At 39.9% G+C, this 20681-nt stretch overlaps 1 protein-coding gene across 8 annotated transcripts in view; it reads right to left on the bottom strand.

Annotated features, from left to right (window-relative positions):
- The window catches only part of cabin1 (calcineurin binding protein 1), a 570396-nt gene that overhangs the window by 465460 nt on the left and 84255 nt on the right, over positions 1-20681 (bottom strand). For all 8 annotated transcript variants that reach the window (XM_069933017.1, XM_069933018.1, XM_069933016.1 and 5 more), the window contains exons 14-16: positions 11026-11175; positions 1951-2145; positions 421-657 (exon numbers count right to left, since the gene is read on the bottom strand). In XM_069933017.1, the coding sequence (XP_069789118.1) occupies positions 421-657; positions 1951-2145; positions 11026-11175 (582 nt within the window). The remainder of the gene's footprint in view (positions 1-420; positions 658-1950; positions 2146-11025; positions 11176-20681) is intronic.

Here is a 20681-nt window from a genome sequence, read left to right on the forward strand (position 1 = left end):
TTTATACATGTTAAATTCTGTGCACAGTATGGTGATTGCCTGCAACCAAAGAACTTGGAAGAAGGAGAATTGAGATTGAACTGTGAACCAAAGAACTTTTCTTGAATTTACACACACATTACATACACGTGCGCTTAGAATTAGAAAGGGGTAATTTGGGTTAGTATAGAGTATCATATAAGAATAGAGTTAAGTTAAAGTTTGATTCTATTTCCATGTTTGAAGTTGATTAAAAATAAATTTTGTTTTGAAAGGCACTTGTCTTGGTGAATGTCTATTGCTGCAGGGTTTTGGGGTCTTTTAGCCTCATAACAGATCCTGAACTATTTTGGACGAATACAAAACAACAGAAAAGGACCTCTCTAAGAAGCAAATAATGATTGAAAGCCACAGAATGGATATGCACTAAGATCTACCTACCTGGATGAGATTGTTGGCAAATCTGACAAAACAAGGGTTCATAGATTGTTCCTCCAGGATACTGTTATCACCAGACAAAGAGTAGTCAATTCCATTCAGCAGCTGAGTCACTGTCGAAACCCATTCTTCCTTTGAAGATGAAGATGACACGTTGTTCATCTGCTGAATAGCTTCATTGAGAGCAACTTCAGAACACTCCAAGCACTGCCGATAATCTTTCAGCTTTAGTAGGGAGTCCTGACAAAAAGCGATTGTAAGAAGCCATTCATTAAACACAAAACATTTTGGGAAGCAGTGAGGAAAAAAAAGACCAAAGCAAAAGCTTTCCATATTTCCAGTTCAGTGAAGGGGGGGAAAAAAATCGAGCTTATACTATTTGAAGATTTATCTTGGTGTGTGTGTGTGTGTGTGTGTGTGTGTGTATGTGTGTGTATGTGTGTATGTATGTATGTGTGTGTATGTATGTATGTGTGTGTATGTATGTATGTATGTGTGTGTATGTGTGTATGTATGCATATGTGTGTATGTGGTGTGTTTATTAATTTATCTTTCTATTTATTTATTATATACACATATGCGATATTGCATTTTCAGTTTTGCTCCCTTTTCTTCACTGTACTGCATTTATTATAAAAATCAATAAAAAAGATTGAAAATATAAGCTTTCTATATTGATTTGTTAGCACAAATGTAAAGAGTAAAGCTATGTTATAGGAATAGGGTAGATATGCAACTTGATTTAAATAGATTAGTATATCTGCATTATTTAATATTTTATTCATATAGTTAATGTATTGATGTTTATATCATTATTCTTCATCCATTTATCATACTGAATAAATAATATTTTAATTCCACAATAATTACTTTTGGAAGCTATACTGAGAGCCCAGTTTTAAAAAATTATCTCTGCCACAGTATCTTCCCTAAAATCATTGATAAACTGGAATGATGACATACCAAGTTAAAACTCGTCCGGGATATTTTTCTCTGACCAAATCCAATACATTTGACTCAATCTCTAAATCGTCAATTTGTCAGATAAAGACTGATACAAATCTGATCCTGACAAGCAATTAAACAGAACGATAATCATCAAGTACATGTCTGTGTTGCATTTAGGCGTGAAGGCGAGACTGAATATAGGCCTGCTTGGAGTCGTCAAGGCTGTACAGTTAGTGTACAGGGCGGCACAGTTAACGTCGTGGTTAGCACAATGCTGTTATAGGGTTTGAATCCGGAACTGTCGCTAAAGAGTTTGTATGTTCTTCCTATGTCTGCGTGGGTTTCATCTAACTGCTCCGGTTTCCTCCCACCCTTCAAATATACAGGGTTTAAAGGTCAATTGGGTGTAATTAGGTGGGCTGGAAGGACCTGTTATCATGCTGTATGTCTAAATTTAAATGAAAAAAAAAACAGATTCACACAGTGAACTGTTTACATAGTGAAAGCATGTTTGGTTCTTCCTTTTGACCAAGTCCTTTGTACTGCCACCTGACTCACCAAAATGAAGCGAGACATCTGGATTACCTGCAGCAGGAGAAGCTGAGCAGGTCGTTCAGGGATGGACGTAACAAATTCCAAGGGCTTTGTTCTGCCAATTGCACCAAGGGACAACGTGGGTCGCAATAGCTTCACAACCTGGTCATATTCTCCCATCTCATACAATCGCTGAACCTCCTCTAGGCTCTGGCACCTCTCAAGTGACTTCAGTTTTTTATCAATCTGGCATGAACAAATTGGGGGAAAAAAAATACACAGCATCATTAGAGACCAACATTGGCAAACCCAGAAAAACAGAAATAAGGATCAAAGCCAAATGACACTAAAAATATTTCAAGATAGTTGCCTACTTCAAAAATAGATTACATACTTTTTGCAAAACTTGAGACCTAATGTTTTGAGTTATAAGATTAGAGGTAATCACTTAAATCAGAGGTGCTTGAAGAGAGTGATGTATTTCTGGAAATGTTTACCTTGGAGAGCTGTATTGGTTGAATCACTGGTTGAACAACAAATCTCTATCTGCAAACCCTACAAGAAACTTCCTGAGCAGTAAACATTTACCTTTCAAGCACCAAAGCCTGGTGAACTTTATACATGTTAAATTCTGTGCACAGTATAAGAATAGCCTGCATCCAGAGAACTTGAAAGAAGGAGAAGTGAGATAAAACTGTGAACCAAAGAACTTTTCTTAAATTTACACACACATCATACACGTGCTCTTAGAATTAGAAGGGGGTAAATTTGGGTTAGTTAAGTATAAAGTTAAGTTAAAGTTTGATTCTGTTTTCATGTTTAAAGTTGATTAAAAATAACTTTTGTTTTAAAAACCACTTGTCTTGGTGAATGTCTATTGCTGCTGGGTTTTGGGGTCCTTTGGGCTCATAACAATACCTTGGTATCAGAATAGACAACCAAAACCACTTGTACAAACTAAATTATCAACCATTAATAAGGAAAATACAGGAAGACTGGAAAATTGGAAAGAATTACCATTAACGTTAATAGGGAGGATGAATTGCATTAAAATGAACATATTCCCACAGGAACAATACTTATTTCAAACATTACCAATTCTCTTAACAAAGAAATTCTTTGCAGAACTAAGGAGAATAACAAGGAAGTTCTTATGGAAACGGGGAAAAAAAATAGAGGGTAGCGCTGGACAAATTAACAGAGATGTATAATCAAGGTGGATTGCAGTTACCAAACTTCAAAAACTATTACAGAGCTGCGCAATTAAGGTACTTAACAGATTTTTACCAGACGGGAGAAAAACCGGATTGGACTAGGATAGAACAAGATAAAATAGGAGAAAAAAAGACCGGAACATATACTTTATAAATGGGATGAAAAGCTGGTACAATATAACAATTTACCGATACTGAATCATTTACTTAAAATATGGAAGAAGATAAATGTAGAAAGACAAAAGATAAATTACCAAATACCAAAAATGTTACTGACGCAAAATCCACTAATCCCTTTTACAATAGACAACTTTTTTTTTTAAATGGGAGAGAAAAGGAATCAAGAGAATAGAAAATTGTTTTTTGGGAAATAATTTATTAACATTTGAACAGTTGAAGGACAAATACAGAATAACTCACAGTTCAATGTTTGCATACCATCAATTGGAAGCATATTTAAAGGACAAATTGGGAAGCAGATTGAGACTACCAGAAGGAAGCAGCTTTGAATATGTAATTACAGACACAATGATAATTAAAAGATTTATAACAATCGTCTACATGAAGCTGCAATGCAAGGAAAATGATGAAATAAGGTGCAAACCTAAACAAAGCTGGAAAAAGGATTTAAACATAAAGATAAAGTACAAAGCATGGGAAAAGTTATGTTCTGGAACTATGAAGAACACAATAAACACAAGGCTACATATGATACAATATAATTGGTTACATCACCCCTCAAAAATTAAAAGAGTGGGATCCAACAATATCAGATAGATGCTTACGCTGTAAATAAGAAATTGGAACAACAATACATGAAATTTGGGCATGCACAAAAGTGAATACTTTTTGGGAAGAGCTAAATCAGATATTAAACAAAATTACAAAAAACAACATAACAAAAAATCCAGAAATTTTTCTTTTGAATAATATAAAAAGTAAAGAACTGGGTCTCAAACTGGATAGAGCCCAAAAAAGATTCATTATGATAGCCTTAGCAAAAAAATGTATAATGTCAACTTGGAAAATGGAAGAGAGACTGAAAATACAACAATGGTATAATAAGTGTATTTCATTGGAAAAAATTATGTATAATTTAAAAGACAAAATTACAGTGTTTGAATAAATTTGGGAGCCATACATGAAATGTAACAGAAAATGCCGGCATCGGATCTCCACCTCCTAAACTGATAAGAAGATAAGCAAGATCAGATTTAATGTGTAAAAGTAAATGACACGTCTTTCTTTTTTGTTTTTCTTTTGTATGAAGATGTTGTTTTATTGTTTTTTTATATGTTTAATATTTATTGGTTTTGGAGGGGGATCGGGAGAGGAGAGAAGAGGGAAATTGTCACTGTGTAGTGGGCGCACAGCGTGGTATTGCGAACCGCCATCATCAGTTCACATACTTACCTGACACATCGTGGGATAGCAGTGCTGGGCACCAAAGTACAATGAGTGAATCAGATGAAGACCCTGCCTAAAGGGGCGGGGCACTAATGGCTCATAGCTTTAACCTGCTGGTCATGTGGACCAGCAGCTATTCACTAACGAGCTCATTAACAGGCAGGGAACAAAAGGTCTGTGTATGTCTGCAATAAACCAATCTTGAGTTGACTACCTATGTGTGTGTTTGGCTTTATTTAGTAGCATCTACCATAGTAGCTGCTACAAATTGGTGACCCTGAAGTTAAGACTCAACCTATTTGAATCATTATGGAAAAGGAGGACACTTCAACAGCAGGAAAATCTGCTGCCGCCGCCATGACAGTTAATGCAGTTGGGCTTCATTTGCCTCCTTTCTGGACACATCAGCCTCAAATTTGGTTTCTTCAAGCTGAAACCCAGCTTTGTCTTCTGGGTATAATGGTGGAAGACACAAAATTTTGGCATGTCATGAGTACACTGGTCGTGGCCACTGCATCGCGAGTAAGCAAATTTATTGCTCATCCTCCGGCAGAAGACCAGTACACCATGTTCCGCCAGTTTCTTATTGACACATTGGAACTTACTAGGCATAAGCATAGCATGCATCTTTTGAACATGGAAGGCCTAGATGACAAGAATCCATCAGACCTGATGAATGAGACGCTGGCATTGTCAGATGGTCATTCCCATTGTCTGCTTTTCGAAACCTTATTTCTGTCAAAACTTCCAGCTCACATCGCCATACCCATTGGTAACATGGATTTCCGCCATCCCCATGATGTGGCTCGAGCGGCTGACAGGGTCTATCATACTCCTACACAAGAGTCTGCCCAAATACATCCACTTTTTGCAGCAGATGCATCTCCCATATCCTACCAGCCTCCTGGATCTGCAGTCCAATCCAAGAAAGAGGAACGTGATGATATACATCGAGAGTGGTATTTTTACCATCGCCGCTGGGGAAAAATGCCCATAAGTGCGTCCAGCCATGTACCTACTACAAAAAGAAGTCTGGAAACGAGAGCCGGCTGCCAGTAGTGGCTTTGGCACCTGGCGTACATACAGGCCTATCGTATCTTCAGGACAATGCGGGTAAGCACAAATTCTTGTAGACACAGGTGCTGAACTTGGTTTGCTCCCGCCGACCTATTTTGAAAGGATGCATAAAAAACACCACTTGACCCTGCGAGTGGCAAATGGAACTGTCATTCCAAGTTTCGGCACTCGACAAGTGGACAATTGGTGGAACCACGTTCCATTGAATTGTGTCTTCGCTTCTGTCGCTCAACCCATTTTGGGTGCGGATTTTTTATGTTCCCACGACTTATTGGTAGACTTAAATTGCAGACAATTAGTTCATGCCACCACCTTTCAGACATCTCCACTGGTGTGCAACAAGGGGAGACTTTCACAGCTCGGAGTACATACGTTACACAAGGACGCATATACTGCTCTACTCAACGAATTTTCTCATATTCTCACCCCTAACTTCAATGCTTCAAGAACATGGTGTGTCTCATTACATAGACACATCAGGCCCACCGGTCCATGCCACGGCTCATTGTCTGATGCCTGATAAATTGCGGCAAGCAAAAGCAGAATTTAAAGCATTGGAAGAATTGGGTATCATCCGATGCTCAAACAGGCCTTGGACCTCACCTTTGCATATGGTACCCAAGAAGACAGGTGGATGGAGACATTACGGCAACTACCATAGGCTTAATGATGTCACTGCACCTGACAGATACCCAATTCCACACATACAGGATTTCACCGCCCATCTACATCATTGCCGCATATTTTCAAAGATTCATTTGGTTAAGGGATATCATCAGATACAGATTCATGAGAATGATATTCCCACGTCAGCAATTATTACACCATTTGGTCTTCTTGAATTTCTCAGAATGCCATTTGGCTGAAAGAATGCTGTGCAAACTTTTCAGCAGCTTATGGATGCTCTAGGCAGAGATTTAGACTTTGCGTATATTTACTTGGACGACATCCTTGTAGCAAGACAAAATGAGCAAGATCACCGCCTGCATTTGCCTCGCCTTTTCCAACAGCTCCAAGACTTTGGTCTGACAATTAACCTTGACAAGTGTCAATTTGGCAAGTCAACCATAGAATTCTTAGGGCATAAAATTACAGCAGACGGCATATCTCCGTTATCAGGCAAGGTAGACTACATCCGTACATTCTCCAGACCTGTCACCGTCACAGGGCTACAGAAGTTTTTGGGAATAATAAATTTTTATCACCCATTTATTCCTGAGATTACTGACATCCTGCAACCACTGTTTGACATCATTTCTGCTCCAAACAAAATCATTACCTGGACCGCAGAGGCCGCATTTATGTCTGCCAAAGAGGCATTAGCCAAACCAGCAATGCTTGCGCATCCAAATCCTGACGCTTAGCACAGATGCCTCAGGAACAGCACGTCAATGGCCATTATCAGCCCCTTGCCTTCTTTAGTCATCATCTAAGACCAGCAGAAATGAAGTACAGTGCCTTTGATCAAGAACTATTAGCACTTTATCTGGCTATAAGGAACTTTCGTTATATCTTGGAAGGTCGACATTTCACCATGTTCACAGACCATAAACCGCTAATTTTTGCCTTCAGCAAAGTCACAGATCTTTGGTCGGCAAGACAACAATGACATTTGTCCTACATTTTGGAGTTTACTACAGACATGCGTCATATTTCGGAAAAGGACAATCTGGTCACAGATGTGCTCTCTAGATCAACTGTGTGCCAACATTGCTGAACTGGCTTGTGGCACAATCCGCAGATCCGGATATACAGGCATACAGTACAGCTATTACTAGACTCGACATTCAACAGGTGGCACCACAACAAGGTAGTCCAGAACTCCTTTGTGACGTATCATTGGGCTATCCTTGACCATTGGTCCCATTATCTTGGCGACAGTGTCTTTTTGATGACATTCACAATCTATCACACCCATCCATCAGGACTTCAGTCAAAATAATGTCAAACAAGTACATATGGCATAGGCTGGAAAAAAGATGTCGCGCAATGGGCACGAACATGTATATCCTGCCAATCTGCAAAAATTCAACACCACACCAAGACACCCCTGCAGCCTTTCCCGAAAATACACAGAAGATTTGAGCATGTGCACGTGGATCTGGTTGGACCATTACCAGTATTCACAGGACATGAGGTATATTCTCACTGTAGTAGACCGCTTCACACACTGGCCAGAGGCCATTCCATTACCAGTCAGTGATACTGAGGCATGTGCTAGAGCGTTCATCTTAAATTGGATTGCTAGATTTGGAGTGCCTACACACAACTTCAGACTGTGGAGCACAGTTCACTTTGGCGTTATGGGCTTCCTTGGCTCGTTTTTGTGGTACACAGTTGCACCACACTACTGCGTACCATCCGCAGTCCAACGGCCTAGTGGAATGTTTCCATCGACAACTTAAATCTTCACTGATGACCCAACCCACTGGCCCCAACTGGGTCGATGAACTTTGTGTTCTACTAGGAATATGAACAGCTCCAAAAAAAATTGATGTATGGTACGACCCTTATGGTTCCAGGAGATATTCACTTCACAAGCAATTCAGACATGGACGTCCTGCAACAACTCCGCAAGGGTATTGCTAACAGCAAACTATCCTCTACCAAATGGCATGGCAAACCTAGGCAACAAGTGCCCCAATCACTATTAAACACTGAATTTGTATTTGTACGAAGACAGGTTTCAGGGGCTCCGTTACTAAAACCAGATGAAGGACAATTTCATGTGATTAAGAGAGATGGAGTGTTATAGACATTAGACATCAGAGGGCATCCGGAACTATTCAACATGGACAGACTTAAACCCGCCCATATGGGCCCTACTTCACCAGATCAGTGCCCTCAACCCAGGCGATGTGGACGTCCTCCTAAGTCAAGCATATCTGGCATCTTAAGTTACGATGACAATTCAGGGGGGGGGGGGTGGGGGGTTGATGTAGCGGGCACCACCGTCAGTTCACAGACTTACCTGACGTCGTGGGATAGCAGTGCTAGGCACCAAAGTACAGCGAGTGGATCAGATGAAGCCCCTAACTAAAGGTGCGGGGCGCTAATGGCTCATAGCTTTAACCTGCTGGTCCACAGGACCAGCAGCTGTTCACTAATAAGCTCATTAACAGGCAGGGAATAAAATGTCTTTGTATGTCTGCAATAAACCAGTCTTGAGTTGACTACCTTTGTGTGAGTTTGCCTTTATTTAGTAGCATCTACCATAGTAGCCGCTACAACTGTGTACATTTAATGAGAAACATTTGTACATATTTTGGTCGATGATGGTTCATAGTGCGATAAATAAAAAGTTACAAAAAAAAGGATACTGCTGGGGATGGAACTGCACTCGATACACAGGTTAACAGACAGGTATAGGGACTGGTAATAAGCCCAAAACACACATGGATTCAAATGTTGGTCACAGGCTTGCTTTTGGAACCTGAAGAGCATCTCATATAGGTTAATGCTGGGTGGGGAATTGAATGAACAAAGAGTTTTTTTTAAATGTGTATTCCTCAATGCTGAACTGAAAACCTAATTGCAAAACAACTCAAGTACAATTTCTGCAAAGCATAATCTAAAATTTTCAAACAATATCCAATAAAGAAATTTCAATAAACTTTATAAATTAACAATCTACACCATATTAATTATTTGAAACATTATTTTATAAAAATACAAAGAGAGGACATCAAAACTACTCAGGTTGAATTTGTGGAGAAGGAAACTACTAATAGAATGAGAAAAAGCTAGAGGAATGGTCAAGATGCAGTAAGAGGGAAGAAGAGCTCTATTATACTGGAAGACTGGAACAGTTAAGTGATTATTGTGCAAGGTGAAGGAGGTAAAGGAAGAAATAAGAAAAAGACTAGAAGACTAATAGATGACAAAACCAGAATTATAAACTAGAAATTCTAAACAGAAAAAAAAACACAAAGAAAAGCAGAAAATTCTGCAAGCCCTTACTCTCAGAAAGTGGATACAATCCTGAATGGAAGGATGACCTGAGGATTTCCACCATTTAGATTTTATTTTTGATCTTTGGCTTTCACAAAATTTGTTTCATTCTTCTGTTGAACATCAACAACTGATTTAATTTGATGTGCTACTCCAACTGAAAAGCTTTCTTCAGCTAAGTTGCATCAGGGCAATTTCATTTTATATTTCTTTTTTAATCCTCCCTCTAAGCAAAAAGAGTATTTTGAGACATTGATAGACAAGATTCCACCATCAATGGATTAGATACATAGGAAAATTCCTGCTGGTTAGACTCTTGCATAGATATGAAACACCAGATTATGTATGCAATTCTCATTAAATTAACACTGATGGATCCAGTAATGGAGAGGACATGGAGGGAATATAAACCATCAGTGTCATGTATCCAGCAGATGGCTTAAGTGTGGCAACACTACAATGTTACAGATTAGGAGATGGCAGAATGCAAGATGCACATCTCCTGTCTGAGCGGTGATATGGATACATTCCAGTTCGCCTATCATAATAACTGGTCTACGGCTGATGCCATCTCATTGGCTCTACACAAAGCCCTGGAACACTGGCAGCAAAATGCACACATCAGGATGTTCTTTATCGACTACAGTTCAGCAATTTAACACCATCATCCCTTCAAAACTGATCAGCAAACTCCAAGTCCTGGGAGTTAACACCCCACTGTCTAACTGGATCATCAATTTCCTCACCTACAGACCACAATCATTGAAGATTGGTGAGAACTTCTCCTCCACAATTTTCATCAATACCGGAGCTGTGTTCTTAGCCCCCTGCTCTACTCATTTTACACATACGACTGTGGGGTCAGTGTGACAAATACGCCTTCTACAAATTTGCTGACGATACCACAGTAGTGGGTTGTATAAAGGAAGGGAATGAGTCAGCATAGAGGATAGAGATTAAAAACTTGGCTGAAAATAATATAAAACAGAATTACAAAAGATAACATACCAAAAGATCCAGAAATCTTTCTGTTAAATAACATAAAAGACAAAAAAACTAGGCCTAAAATTAGACAGAGCCCAAAAAAGCTTTATTATGATAGTGTTTGCAGCAGTAAAAAAGTGTATAATGACCTCTTGGAAAATGGAGGCAAGCTTAAAAATACAACAATGGCATATAGAAATGAACAAGTGTTTTCCATTAGAAAAAATTACCTAGAATCTAAAAGACAAATATACTTGAACAAATTTGGGAACCATACATACAATATGTTAGAAACTGCCAATTTCGGATCTCCATCTCTTAAAATGATATATACAAGAACAATAAGACTTAAATATGGAAATATGGATGACGATTTTTTTTCATCTTTTTTCTAACACACCAGCAAGCATGACCAATTGCATAAAACATCAAATGATAGTTCTTCTGCTATTGTTACTCAATATTTTTCAGGACAGAAAGCAAAATTTTGTACCTCGTCCAGTGATATGGCAGAATCCACATGTAAATTTGGCAGTCTGATTGTGAAACCATCACCATTCCTGCTGCCCACCTTAATCCCCATTGAACTGCAAAACAAGCTAGTGCAGATATCATAGCTCTCCAGAGCTTGTTCCATATCACCCTGTGAAAGAATATGTTAAAACATAAAAATTGGTGGGTTTGAATCTTATTCACATTGATTAATACAAAATTATTTTCCTTCATGAAGAATTTCTGAATATACAACATGCACCAATTTGACATTATTACATTTACTGGCAGCCTCACAGTTTGCACCATTCCTGGTCTGCACAACATCAGCTTCAGCATAGGAAAAATTTGAATAATGTACTGTAAAGTACAGTGTATGTGATTTAAGATACCCTCAAAAGTTTCAGTGTGTCTCTCCAATTACTTAAAATCATAATTTTGCATTATACAACAGTGTACGGCATCACCAGATTAGCACTTGACCAAGAACATAGGAAATGGTGCAGACCACTTGGCCCATCAAGCATAAAATGCCATTCAATAAGATCATGACTGATCCACCTGCGGACTCAGCTCCATTTCCCTGCCCATTTTCCATAACCCTCACTTCCCATTATTCAATAATCTACCGATCTGTGTTTGAAATATATTTCATGAGGGAGCCCTCATGTCTGCCCTCAGTGGGCAGACAATTCCAGATTCACTCCTCTCTGAAAGAAGCAGTTCTTTCTCATCTCAATCATCAATTATACCCTGAACCTTGAGGCAATGTCCCCTCATCTCACCTACCAGGGGAAACAACCTCCCTGCTTCTATCACCTAATATTCCGCCTGGGCACCCTCCAACCACATGCCAATAACAACAACTTCACTGATTTCCATTCGGCCAATCCCTTGACTTCCTCTCTTTCCCCAATCCTGTTTCCTTTCCTTCTCCATTAAGATATCCCTTCCCCTTAACACTTCTCAGTTTTCTTCTCTTGTGCCCTCCCACCTGTATCCACCTATGTCCTCTTGCCTATGGGCCTGTGCTCCTCTCCCATTTTATTCAGGTGCCTGCCTGCTTTTTGCTCATACTTTGATGAAGGGCTCAGGCACAAAACGTTGGTTATGTATCTTTATCTTTGCAATATAAAGAACACTTCATGACTTGCTGAGTTTCTCCAGCATTTTTGTGTAAACTCCATTCATGGTGTCTGCAGATTTTCTTGTTTAACCCCCTGCTTCTCTTGTGGTGGCCCATCACCACGGAGATGGAGCCAGCGCGGCGCGCGCAGTAGTAAACAGCAGTATAACACACTGTAACACCACATAACCATATACAGCACAGAACAGGCCAGTTTGGCCCTACTTGTCCATGCTGGAACAAATCCCCACCCTCCTAGTCCCACTGACCAGCACCTGGTCCATACCCTTCCAATCCTCTCCCCTCCATGTAATTATCCAGTCTTTCCTTAAATGTAAATAACGTTTTTCCTTCAACCACCTCTGCCGCAACCCCATTCCACATCCCAACAATCCTTTGTGTGAAGAAATTTCCTCTCATAATTTTCCCCCTGCAATCTTAACACGTTCCTTAACACAGCGAACTGGCGCAGTTGAAAGCTGGAGCAGTACAAGACCAGCAGCCCTAAAATGGCGCTGGCCGAGCTGCCCAGCTAACAGATCAATAACAGGCTGGGGAAGAAGGGTATTCACATGCAAGAATGTTCCCGCCTACTATTGTTATTCATGCAGCTGATGTCAGCCAATCAAACCAATGGCGGGAACTCCAACTGTATAAAAAGAGCCTTTCCAGCCTCAATAAATCTCAGAGTTTAACCTCCCACTTGTCTCTTTGTAACAGTTGGCTACATTCTCATCTTTTCCTTTCACTCACTTGATACGTTTCTATAAGATTCCCCCTCATCCTTTGAAAGTCTAGTGTATAGCCCCAGGTAACTTAACCTCTCCTCACAAGCTAAATCTCTCATTTTCAGAATCAACTTGATGAATGTGGGGCATCAGAGTGAGTAATTAGAGCACTAGTGACCTGGGATTAAATCCGCCACTGTCTGTAGGAGTTGGTCTGTTTTCTCCCTGTGGGTTTCCCCCTAGTGCTCCACTTTCTTCCCATGTTCCAAAGATATGTAGAATTAGGAGGTCAATGGTCACATGGGTGTAATTGGATGGAGCAGGCTGGTGGGCCAAAAGGACATGCTACCATGCTCTATCTCTTTAAAAAAATCTCCTCTGCACTTCCTCCAAAACCAGTACATCTTTTCTTAAATAAGGAGAAACTGCACACAGTGCTCAAGGTGAAGCCTTACCAGTACCCTATAAAAAGGCACCATGGCATTTAAATCAAATAAATGCACAATCATGCATTTAGACAGGATCAACAGGGGTTGGATGTGCACCATATACTAGGGCCCGAAGAGAAATTAGGAAGAAAGGAACTTTAGTGTATCTCAAAAGTGGGAGCACAGGGAGTGGTAAAGTCATGTGGGATGCTGGCCTTCATTAGTCAGGGCAAAGAATACAAAAGCATAGGGGGTCATGGTATAACTTGATAAAACTTCAGTTGGGACTACAGTAGATGCAGTTCTGGTCACTACGCTGATAGAAATTCACTAGAAAGATTGCAGAAGAAATTATCCAGGATTTTGCCTGTCATGGAGCATTTCAGTTATGAGAAGAAACTAGATAGGTGAGGTTTATTTTCAAGTGAAGTCAAGTTTATTGTCATCTGATTGCACGAGTACAACCTGACGAAACAGCGTTCTCTGGTCCTTGGTGCAAAACATGCAGACACACAACCAGACATAACACACATACAGACAAATACATATGCAGGCCAAGTATTCATATATACAAATAAGTAAATATTGTTTTGTGAATATGAGTCTCGGATGGTAAGTGTGAGCAGTTCCTTTGGTCATTTGGCATTGTCATTAGGTGAGAAATTATCAAAATTTTGAGAAATTAGGAAAAAAGGAAGGTGGAGTGAGACCTGGATGTCATGATGCATCAGTCATCAAAGCTTGGAATGAATGCAAGTACAGTAGGAAATGAAGGAAGCAAACTGCAGATTGCCTTCATTGCAAGGGTTTTGAATACAAAAGCAGGGAAGCTCAACTGTAGTCACATTGAACCTTGATGATGCCACACTTTACCTATTCGGCACAGTTTTGGTCTCTGAATTTGAGAAGCTCATTCTTGCTATTTAAGGGTGCAGCAAGTGATTCCTGGGACTGCAGAACTTACACATGAAAAAATACTGGATAAAGTAGGGCTCTACTCATTGGAACTTAGAAGAATGAGAGGTTATTTCATAGAGACATACAAAATTCTGACAGGATTAGACAGCTAGATACAGGAAGAATGTTGCTGATGTTGGAAAAGATCAGTTCAAAGTTAACGGGAAGCCATTTCAGATTGAATTGAGGAGAATATTCTTAAATTAGAAACTTGTGGAACTCCCTATCACAGTAGGTTGTTGAGAGCCATTCATTTGATAAACTGCTATTTCCCGACATGTGTCCTCAAGTTCCGTTCTGACCGACTGGTCATATCTCAAAATGGATGCAAGTCGGAAGAATGTCAGCATAGCATGTGGAAGTGTAAATCAAGTCATTTTCCATTCCAAATCAAGCTTCTTCCTCGGCTTCTTGCCAGATCTATCAGCAGGGAGGGGTTTTTCCTCTTGCTCACCCTCTTCTTTGGCGAGTTACTGAATGGCAACGGAGAAACCATTCAGATCATACGCAGGCAGCCATTACTTTTTTTTCCCGTTCCATGTAAAAATGACTGTAAATCGCATAGGTCACAAGTCAGGGAGAGGGTGTATTTAAAAGGGAGCTGGGGATGTGGCCATGCAAAGGACTTAGACAGATGTGATTTGATTGAGCTCTCCTTGAAGAGTATCAAAAAAGCAGTTAAAATCTTTAAATTAAAAATTTTTTCACAAAAAATTGGACAAGGAAAATACTCAGAGAACAAGGCAGCCAAGAACAAAAAAAAATGAAAAAGTTTCTACTCAGTCAGGAACATCGTGAAAGCCCGAAAGGGAGCAGCGTAAGAGTGGCCTCGGGACCAGTGGACCCCAGAGTCAGGACAAGAACTAAATATAAAACTGGAGAAAATGGAAAACCTGAGCAATCAATTTGCAGGCGTCGAAACTAACATGTCTAAAAGGATGACTGAAATTATAGAAATAATTGAAGACCTTCTGGAAAGAGAGAACCAAGCAGAAATAGACTTGGTAAAAATCTAAGATAAACTAAAAGCTTTGGAAAAAGCTGCAAAGAAGTGGGAGTTGGACAGACAAGGTCTGCTGGACAAGATCGACCATGTGGAGAATTTTAGCAGACGAAATAATGTTCAAATTATCGGATGGAAAGAAGGGATCAAGGGAAGGGATCCAGTTAACTTCTTTGAAATCTGGATCCCACTAGTACTGGGAGAAGACAAATACAAAGAAAAATTACATATTGAAAGGGCTCAGACCCAGAAGAGCCAGCAATCAGTCACCACACCGGTCCTGGTAAGACTTTTGAGTTACTGGGAATTGGAGACAATTCTGGGAGCAACGTATGAATGCTCTAAGCAAAATAATGGCCTGCCTGAGATTGACTATAAAAAAGTGCAATTTTTTTTTCAAGATTTTAGTTCCACTTTGATTAAGCAAAGGAAGGAGTTTGAGGATGTAAAAAGACAACTGCGTTATAAAAACTTGAAATACTTAATATACACCGCATCTTGAGGGTTGAACTAGCAAAACGTCATCGGCAAATTTTCAAGACTAAGAATGAGGTGGCTGATTTCTTGCAAGGTTTATGAAAAGAATAAGGTTGCCAAAGAAGATTGTGAAGAATGTTTACAATGGGACTAAGTAAAAGTTATATTCTTAAACCGTCTTTAATTTATTATTGAAAAGGAAATTTTATTGAAATGTTGAGAGCTCAGTAAAGAACGAAAATTTGGGAAAAGTAGTAGCAGAGTGGTGACTCCAGTCTAAAGGGGAGAATGGTGCCCAGAGAGAAGTATCAAAAAAAGATGCCGCTAAAGGGAGGAGTTCTTCTTCCTCAAGAGATTCTGTAGGCTTTATTTGATAATTTATGTTTTTTAAAGGGGAAAGATCACGATTATTTAAACAATTATAAAGCTTTAATTGTTAAACAATATTTACTTAAAAACCTGTATGAATAGAACGCTAAAATCTATTAGTCTTTAATGTTAATGGGATAAATGGGTGGATGAAAAGGAAGAAGGTTTTGGTACATCTAAAAAAATTAAAGGCAGATATAGTCTTTCTACAAGAAATATATCGGTGGTAAGGAGGAGACTTTTACCGTCGGCCACTTGAAACTGGCATATCTGGACTGTGACCATCTGGTCTCCACTCCTCCCCCGCGACACAGGGGCAGACTGCCCAATGCAGCGGACAATGGGCCGATCACCAATTCTGGGAGGAGGGGGTGTCATGTAGAAACCCACACACGGAGATGAGGACCAGCCCACAAGATGGCTGATGAATGTGGCAACTACGTGAACCAGAGAGTGACACTAGCTGTCCTCCCAGATGACCTCCCATACTGCGGGAAGACTGGGAACTGTGACGGGAACACCAAGCAATCCCAGATCGGCACTCCGGTGATGCAAGGCCCTGTCATCAGTGCCTGGGGCCCGTACAAATGTGACAGCCAGTGCAATAACTCAGTCTCGACTTCAAGGCTTTGGTGTGGCTGTCGTTTTTCTCCTCGCCCAATGAAGTGAAATGGGATTCACTGGTAATGTGTTGTGCTGATGGTTGGTTCCACCTCGCTACTCTGTCCCTATCTGCTCACAATATAACGCATCATAAACATATAGGATGGAAAAAAAATATTAAAAACTAAACAAAAATATTATGAATTAGGAGAGCAGGCACAAAGTTTTATCTTGGCAGGTAAAGGCAGAGAAGTCATCTAGGATGATAAATGCAATGAAAACAGAGGCCCATATTATAACATATAATCAAAAAGAAAAAAAATGTTTTAGACAATATTACATGAAACTATACAAATCAGTATTATTAGAAGATGAAACTAAGATGGATGAATTTTTAATAAATATAAAATTTTAAAATAGAGAACGGGTTGCTTTCGATGCCCCTTTCACAAGAGAAAAAATTGAGAAAGCTTTGGACACTTTACAAGCTAACATATCTCTGGGGGAGGATGGGTTTCCTCCTGAGTTCTACAATTTAGCGATTTATTGATATCTCTTATGTATTTGACTGGGCGGTGGAGACCCAGACCCTACCAGAATCTTTCTCAACTGCTATTATTACAAGTGCCACCAAGAAAAGTAAAGACCCATTAAAAACTTCATCACTTCTGCATGTTGATTATAAAATATTGGCAAATACGCTACTAATAGACTGGGACAATATCTACCAAAATCAATACAGATCAGGTGGGATTTGCCAATGGAAGACATTCTTCAAATAGTCTGGATAGACTATTTAACTTGATACATATGGCAAAATCCATGAATAAGTGTCTCCCTAGATGCAGAAAAAGCATTCAAACATTGAGAATGGTCTTTCTTATTTAAAACATTGGGAAAAAAATTGGTTTAGGCAGAAAATTTATGAATTAGATAAAAACTCTATCATAAACGACAAACCAAAATTATAACTAATAATCAGATGCCGTTGACTAGTTTGAGAAGACAGGGGTGTCCTCTGTCCCCAGGGCTTTTTATCCTAGAGATTGAACCACTGACAGAGATCTGAATATTAAGAGCTTCAAAGGTGGACAGGAAAAACATAAAATTATTTGTTGATGATGTGCTATTACATTTATCTGACCCAGCTGAATCCTTGATAAAATTACAAACAATATTAGAAAAATATGGAAGAGCATCAGGATATAAAATAAATATGGACAAGAGTGAGATAATATCATTGTGGAATTTTGATTATGAAAGATATCAAAAGGTAGTAGATTTAAATGGAAGGAATTCAATTTTTAGGAATAATGAAAGATAATAATTTACAGAACTTGTATAAATTTAATTACACTCCTCTTTTAGAAAAAAATAAAGATTTACAGAAATGGAAAGACCTGTCGATTACTTTAGTAGAAAGAGTAAATTTCATTAAAATGAATGTGATGCCAAGATTACAGAATCTTTGTCAATCGTTGCCTTTTGCACTACCAAAAAATTTCTTTACTTTATTGAAAAATAACATAAGGCAATTCCTATGGAATTATAAAGTAGCAGGAATTTCATTGAAAAACTAACATGGGATTATAAACTGGGAGAATTTAGGCTCCCAGATTTTAAAAAGTATTATTTATCAGCACAAACAAGATTTTTATCATTTTTCTTTGAAGCAGACAGTCCCCTCCTCTTGGATCTGAATGAGAATTAATTAAATAAAAGAGGAGATAGCGAAGGACTTTATTTACAAGTGGAATGTAACAAAAAAGATAGATAACCCTATATTAATATGCATGTTTAAAATGTGGCAAGAAATAAATGAATGTACAGGAACACGATCCTTTATCCGGACATCGAAAATCTGGAAAGCTCCAAAATCCAGCAAATGGGTAGAGAGGCGGCAGCGCGAGTCAAGTGGGCGGGGGGAGACCAGCAGTGCGAGTCGGATGGCCGAGGGACCAGCAGCGCGAGTCAGGTGGCCGAGGAACCAGCAGCTCGAGTCGGGCGGCCGAGAGGGGTGGATACGGCATCACAATTCAGATGGGCTTAAATCCACCTTCCCAAAATCCAGAAAACTCCAAAATTCAGAACACACTATCCCCCAAGGGTTTCGGATAAAGGATCGTGTACCTGTATTGGGGGGAAAAAGCAGGTATATCACAAGGAACACCATTATGTAAAAATGTGTTACTGCCTATGAATCTGGGTAACAAAATATAAAATACATGGTATGAAAAAGGTATATTGATGACTGTAATGTGGATGTACCTTTTATGTCTTTTGAACTATTAATAAGTAAATATGAAGTAGCTAATGGGACTTGCTTTTTTTTTCTCAAGCTAAGATCATTCCTAAGAGAAAGATGAGGGCCACACATGGCCCCACCTGAAATTAGTGAAATGGAACAAATTATTTGGCTGGGGTTTAAAGATAATTAAAAACAACTTTTGTTTAAGTAACTACTTGTAGTGAATATCTGGGTTTTGGGGTCCTTTGGGCTTGTAACAGTGGTCTTCACAGATAACCTGGAGCTTTATCTTTTGGAGAACTTTATTGAAATAAGCAATAAATTAACCAAATTCCAAATTTCATTTGTTAAAATAGCCTTAACAGTGGTTAAGAAATTTATTGCGATTACTAGGAAATCTGACTCCCCACTACATATGGCATGATGGGACTGCTAAGATGAATAGTTGCATATCTATGGAAAAAAGTTACATACAACTTAAAGAACAAATAGGACACACAAAACAAAACAATGGGTTGTAATTCATAGAACATTAGAACATTAGAGCACTATAATGTGCCGGCCAAAGAGATACACAGCAACGCACTGACATCACTTCCGGAAGCCGGTGCATACGTCACCAGAGGTGAGCATTCCCCACTGGGCAACGTGGCAAATTCAAATAATAAAGCCAGTTTTTGGTTCACCCTCGACCTATGTGAACATCATTTCGTAGCACAGTCGCTACAGTGGTGACCCCGACGATTCCAACATCTTGGAACTCACATCGAAAGCATCAGAATGCAAGAATCCACTTCTATTACAGTCGCAGCAGCTACAACCAACGCGGTGGGCGTGCATTTACCATCCTTCTGGGCAAACCAGCCCAGGAACTGGCTGAGTCCAAGTTCCACATCAGGGGAATCGTCTCAGAGGACACCAAGTTCTGGCACGTCATCAGTGCAGTGGATGCCGCCACTGCTGCCAAAGTAAGCTCCTTCGTGGAGAACCCGCCAATGGAGCAAAAGTACAAGCAATTCCAGTGGTTTCTACTCGACATCCTAGAACTCAGCCGGCACGAGCGTGCCATTCGGATTTTAAACATGCAGGCCCTGGGCGACAAGAATCCCTTGGAGCTCACGCACGAGATGGTGGTCTTAGTGGATGGGCAAACGGACTGTTTCCTCTTTGAGGCCCTGTTCCTCTCAAAGCTGCCAGTACGTTTCCTCGGCAGTTTTGGATATGGATTTCAGCGCCCCACACTTAGTAGCCAAGGAGGCAGACAGGCTGTCCGCACCCCAAAGCAGAGCTCCCTCCACATGCAGCCCATCTACACCGTCGGCCTCGCCATTGGGACCAGCCCACCGGAAACCCCAACTGTGGCATGACACAGTAGCAATGCGACGGGCTCACAGGGAAGCATGGTGAATACTGTTCTTCGTCTACTTAGACAACATCCTCATTGCCAGCCCCAACGCCAGCACTCACAGGACACATCTGACCCTCCTGTTCGACAGACTGCAGCAGTTCGGGCTCACGGTGAACCTGGTCAAGTGCCAGTTCGGTTTAGAGACAATAGACTTCTTGTGACACCGCATCATCCCAGAGGGAGACATACCACTGCCCAACAAGGTACAGGTCATTCAAAATTTCCCCAAGCAAAACATGACCATAGGCCTGCAGGAGTTCCTGGGGATGGTTAACTTCTATTATTGCTTCCTACAAGGAGTGGCCAGTCT

The sequence above is a fragment of the Narcine bancroftii genome, chromosome 4 (assembly GCF_036971445.1).
Source record: "Narcine bancroftii isolate sNarBan1 chromosome 4, sNarBan1.hap1, whole genome shotgun sequence".
Lineage (NCBI taxonomy): Eukaryota > Metazoa > Chordata > Chondrichthyes > Torpediniformes > Narcinidae > Narcine > Narcine bancroftii.